Here is a 6,000-nt window from a genome sequence, read left to right on the forward strand (position 1 = left end):
ATGTGTTGCTTGTGGCCTATCTATGGGGTGCTACCTTTAACCTTTAATGATGTCATATTTACAAGAGTGTGGGTTCTCAAAACCACAACAATATAAATATATAAACTCAGCAAAAAATCCTGAATTTCATAACCAATTTTGACCTTTGACTTCCAGATCAATATCTACCTGCTTTTTGTTCTGTAGGATTCTGTAGGGACCCTGGCAGTGAATGTTTGTGCAGATCTTGTCTACATTGGCTAAAAAAAATTAATGGCTTGGCCTGCCAAACAAACTGAACTTAGCATAACCATTGTTGATCTTTGACCCCATGACATCCAAAAGAGGGCACCAGACAAATGTCTACCTGCGTTGATGTGTATGTGCACCATGTGGCATGGTGATTGTTGTGCCAAGAGTAGCCTGGATTGGTTGAAATCGAAATGCTTTTTAGGCCAGAAACCTTCATTTCACATCAGATGTTGACCTTTGACTGCGTGGCGTCTAAAGAAAAGCACAAGACTTGTGTTTGTCTACTTCAACCTGTAGGGACTGTAAAGGCTTCATTTAGCCAATTATTGACTGGATTGGATGAAATACAGAGGCATGGCAAGCCAAAAACCTAAACTTTGTGACAGATTTTGACCTTTGACCCCTCCATAATCCCAAAAATGAGTCTAGTCCGAAATTGTTTTTATTCATCCTTGTATGGGCTGTTTGAAAGCACGATTGCACCAAATTTCATCTCTATCCACTTAAATTCAAGGGAATAGCAAAACGTGTGATCTGTAGCGTTTCACCTGTGACCACATAAAATTGGAATGGTGACCAAATCGGGAATTTTTTAAGAGGTATGTATCGGTGTATTGAGCTATGGTACCTACCTCCATGTCAAATTTGGAGTCTGGGTTTATTGAGTCATAAAACCTCCATGCCAAATTTGGGGTTTAGGTGTATTGGACCAAGGTAGCTCCATGCCAAATTTAGGGTTTGGGTTTATTGAATCATAGAACCTCCAGGGCAAATTTTGGGCCTGGGTGTATTGGGCTAAAGTTCCTCCATGCCAAATTTGAAGAGTATTGGCTCAGAAATGAAGGAATGGTGTGAGATTGTAATAATTGTTTTAGATAATTAAAGAAAGAAGAAAAATAGGAAAAAGGTGTTCCTCCTATGTCAGAGAGGACACATAATTAACTATAGAGTTCTTGCAACATGTTACCCCACACAGTGTTTAAGTATATACTTCAATTTAAATGGAATAATCAATTTAAAGGTTGTTTTAAAATGCCGGAGGTTTAGAGCTATTGAAGCAGTCTTATACACCATCCTTACATACCACCCTATTATCCAAGTCCTGCTAAACGGAAGGGTTTTGGAAGTGACTAGAAGGCGATTTGTGTTCCACAGTGTCCAAGTGATTGAGTGATTTGATTGATTGATTGAGCGATAATTTAATTTATATCAAATAAATATTGTAAAAGTCACAGTGTCAATTATGTCACCCTATCTGTGCCTGTTTATGCCCTTTATAACGTCCTTAAAAACAGTGCTTTTCCTGTTTGGAATGAGTTTCAATTTTGTTTCACTGCCAGGCAGGTAGACAGAGTAAAAACATTATCTCACTCCTCTCTGAGCATGTGCGATCTCTGGACTATTTCAGAGCAAAACAACTGTAAAATGGCAGGTGTGTTTTCCGATCCATCTTCAAAATATTAGTACACCCACTTCCTATGGGAGTGGCAGGAAGGGTCATGCTATTATATTATTTTGGGGCATACAGATTACAGTATATCTAGGCTCTGGTCTGTGGTGGACGCAAAAAGCATATAATGCCTCAAGGATGTCGGGATTCCTCCAGATTTCTTTAAGTTTAGTGTTAAACAGCAGTAGCACTGGTGTTTGTGGAATGATACGTGTTTGTGGTTTATAATATTGCTGCGGTTTGAGATTGGCACATTGAAGGCAATAAATGTTAAAGGTTTGCCCCCCATAGTTAGTCACACGAGCAACATATAGGCCCATTTATAGTATAGTTATGTCTTAATATGTGTAAGAATAGGCCAATTCCCCTCTTAGTACCTGCGTTGTGTAAAGACAGGAGAGTAGGCCCTACATTCATTTTGCTCCAACCTCCATTCTACCTCTATGGGCGGAATTCATCCCGCGCCCCATGTGGCTGTCCACTAGTCGAGTAACACGAGGTAGGCCTAAAAAGGTGGGGGCGGCGTTGAGGTCGGGAGCGGCAGAGGTGATGACGGTAAGAGCCACCAGCCAATCAGAGCTCGAGCGGCATGGCGTAAGAGGGCGTGGTGAAGAGAGTCTGGTGGGTTCCAGAAGGTTCGCGGGGCGGGTCTATATAAGCCCAGACGAAAAGCCTTCGAAAGGACTTGCACCAGTGGCGCGATAGGACTCGCATGCACAAGGCAGTGGCAGAAGGACTCGCAGAGCTGATCCGGAGGCGGAACGCAGAGAGAGAACGCAGAGAGGACCAGATAATTTGCATCACTCGCCGTTGTTGAACTTTGAACCGTACAAGTACGCGGGCGCAGCCAGACGCGCTGGTAACGCATATAGCGCATTTCAGCCACGCGAGTGAATGCAGCCATGACCGCGAGTGAATAACCGCCAGCCGCACCAAAGTCCGCCCTCTACCGTTCGCCTCGTGATAACCCACTCCGTTCAGGCGACATGCTACGAGCTCCTGCTTTCACCTACTTCCATCTCCAAGGGACGTGCCGGGGACCAGAGAGAGCTGCATGGGAGCCATCCCTGGACGTGCTGGTGAACATCAACCTGCCCATCAGCAATCCCCGTGTGAGTGTGTGTGTGAGACGGACCCGTTTGTCCTGGGTATTAAGTATAAGACTGTTTAAGGATTTTCCTGTGTCTCTTCGTCCTGGCTGTAAATACGTGCCATATTAATTAAACATTTGTTCTTCCTTTCCTTTCCAATTCGATTGCCTTTGTGATTTCTCCATTGGCTAAGCGTGGTACGAACTAGATCGCTCCAATCGGGTCTAGTAAGTAATAATAGCGCGGATCACGTGTACGCAAACCGCTCGGCGTATCATCATCACACGTGGTTCATGCGGGGTTTATTTCCTCGCTTCCAGGGCAGCGCTAGTACTTAGGTAACAGCGAATTTGGTCCTGCAACCCTATTTAGCGCTGCCCGGAAGGGACGTAATAGGTCCCGGGTTGCGCCAGGTCAGTAAAGACAAGGGGACTAATCCCCCCTTGGTAAGGGAAGAAGGCCGGTGGCAGATCCGCAACAATATTTATATTTCTGGTAGGCTTGTCCCATGATACGCCATGATAAGCTATTTATTCACGTTAACACAGCGTTTGGCCAAGGAGGAAAAACCCCTTGGGGAGACCACCTTTGGAGGCCATTTTTCCCCGCCATTTAGAGGCCATTTTCAGCAATGTTTTATGGTCCCCTGCCCTTCCTGCCGCCAACCCTGTTAATCGCCTCTTACGGTGCACAGTACGGTGCACCTATTCTAAATCGGGGTACACACCAGGATCATTCATCCCAGCAAGCTGGTGCTCAATTTGCCGACCTCGTAAGGATGACAGGCTGAATCAACCCCCCTGGCGTTAATTCAGCGAACGACCGGGATTCAAACTCAGGATCCTAAGATCCCAAGCCGGCACCATAACCGCTAAGCCAACACCAGGCTTATTCTACAGTATACATATACAGTATATATATGTATATCTGCAGTTAAGTATATATATATATATATATATATATATATATACACACAAGTAATATATATAGTAAGTAAACATGTGATGTCTGCATTATTCCTGCACATTGTTTCCCTGTTCACAGACAGCATTACAGATATCGGAGCAAGAATATTGTGCTGCCTACACCGTTCCAAGTCAGCCATGTGCGTTTCACGGCCACTGTTACCATGGTTTATGCCAAATTAAATGGGTTCAAAGTACATTTTGTGTCATGTAATCAATGCAGTTTCCGTTTCGATTTAATTAATATTCCTCATTAAAAGCAATCTTCCAAACATGATCATTAGAGAAATTTTAATAATCTTTTATTTATAAAACGATCAGGTTAATCATAAACATAGGTGTCCTTATACACTCATATTGCCGTCTTGATGGAAGAGTGGGATTGAACAGACTGAGGATCAGGAGGGATGTTCCACAAGCAGAAGGGAGGAATGAAGGAGTGAAGGTGGCCAGTGAGTCCGGATTGTGGGAGCTTTTTAAGAGGATAAAGCGGGAAGAGGATGGGGTTGATTTGACATGGAAATGTAGCTTTGCAGAAATGCAGAACTTTGAACTTTAATAGATTATTGAAGTCAATAGGTCACTACTCTTATAGCCAACTTTGCAATGTAGTCATAGTTTGAAAAACCATGACGATGGACTAAAGGCATTTTGTCATATCAATATTAGACTATAAATATGCAAGTTGTGGCATTAAGCACGAGTCATTGATTTTCAATATTTTCCCTGCAACGCAGTCATGAATCGGTGTTTCCCAAACATTTTCGTAACTCCTGGAAAGGATGATAACAGCACTGTTGTCACCGTGAATGGAAGTGATACAATACGCACTCCGATTGGTAACTTACCCGCCATCAAGTTCCAAGAAGCTGCCAAGTAAGTTGTCGATAGCTAGATAGAAGCTTGAATTCAACAGTTTATATTCGGGTCGAGAACGCAGACTGACACAGCTCAAAAGTGTGATTACTACCTCTGGACTATGCTGCCAGCCCAAAACACCTGAGATAGAATCCTAGAATAATTAGCCAGCTACCAACCGACCTGTAAAACTTTGGCTCAGGCCAAATTGTCCTGGTGAAAAAGAATTTAGACCATTTTGAATACAGTGCGTAATAGATAGATATGTAATAATAATAATAGCAATCCCCCTGTGCCTTCCCACTCTGTGCCACTCAATTGAACTCCAATCATGTGTTTTTGCTTTTAGGAAAATTTCACTCTCCTTGGATGCGAGAGATATCGGGATAAAGGTCTTTGCAGACTTCACCAAGTCATGGTACTGGATTATCCTGTGAGTATCTATCTGGCTTTTCTCTCAGCCGGTCTCCATTGGCTTAAGCACAAGCTTGTTACATATTTGCAATACATTACAAATTTGTCAAATCAGGAGAACAAAGATTGATATTGTTATGTTTTTGGGGTATGGATCAAATACCTTGGCCGAGATAGAATCGTATAAAATAGCATGCTCCGAATGTCGCGAAGAAGAAGAACCCACCTCGATGTATCTAAGTAGTGTCGAATGTCCGGGTAAGATCGTATATGTGTCTCCATACGAGGGGTGGATCTATGCTAATTAGGTGGGGCTTAAGGATAAACCCCAGTGTGTAATTGCCCTGTGATTTTCCCCCTCGTTGTTATTGCATCAAAAAGGTTCACCATTACAACAACTACAACAAATGGACTCATTCGCTCACCACGCCGCCAGGGCCGACAGGGGCAGCATTTGCCGCTAGGCACGTAAATCCCGCCTCACGGCCTTCGACGTCATCCGAACTTTCCCGAAAGAGATTGGACTCCACCCCCCGACGACTCGTAACGAGGAGGCCATGCCCCAGCCCTCATGATTAATGGAGGCGCGATGGGATGATTGAGTAGAGCTCAGTGATTGGAGAGAGTGTAATGTCAGCGTGGAAGGTTTGAGAGCTGAAGGCAAAGAGAAGCTGTCGCGCCATCTTGCTCTTCTGGTCCTGGCTTTGATAGTGGGCAGTCGCATTTCCTCCTTGTTCTGGCTTGGTCACAGGCATGTGATCTTTAGTTCGTGTGCACTCTTGGGAAAGGGCTGGTGAGAAACAGCGGTTCGGGACAGTTTGAACTAAAAGGCACAGGATCCACGTCGGCGGAGGACTGGGACTGCGTTGTGTTCCCTCTGGGTGTCAAAGAGCGCCACTCTGCGCCATTTTGTGCGTTTCCCGCGCGGTGGTTTGGAGGTAACGAGCGACCAGCAAGCCTTACCAGCCATTTGGGGACACAGAGCTGAGTG

At 44.4% G+C, this 6,000-nt stretch overlaps 1 protein-coding gene across 2 annotated transcripts in view; it reads left to right on the top strand.

Annotated features, from left to right (window-relative positions):
- LOC137417471 (choline transporter-like protein 4) overlaps nucleotides 1-6,000 on the top strand; it is an 80,437-nt gene that overhangs the window by 40,539 nt on the left and 33,898 nt on the right. For both annotated transcript variants that reach the window (XR_013621223.1, XM_078767540.1), the window contains exons 6-8: nucleotides 3,817-3,877; nucleotides 4,475-4,613; nucleotides 4,945-5,028. Coding sequence is in view for 1 of the 2 variants with exons in the window: in XM_078767540.1 (XP_078623666.1) it covers nucleotides 3,817-3,877; nucleotides 4,475-4,613; nucleotides 4,945-5,028 (284 nt within the window). In the remaining variant the exon portion in view is untranslated. The remainder of the gene's footprint in view (nucleotides 1-3,816; nucleotides 3,878-4,474; nucleotides 4,614-4,944; nucleotides 5,029-6,000) is intronic.

The sequence above is a fragment of the Myxine glutinosa genome, chromosome 13, assembly GCF_964187855.1.
Source record: "Myxine glutinosa chromosome 13, kmMyxGlut1.1, whole genome shotgun sequence".
NCBI lineage: Eukaryota > Metazoa > Chordata > Myxini > Myxiniformes > Myxinidae > Myxine > Myxine glutinosa.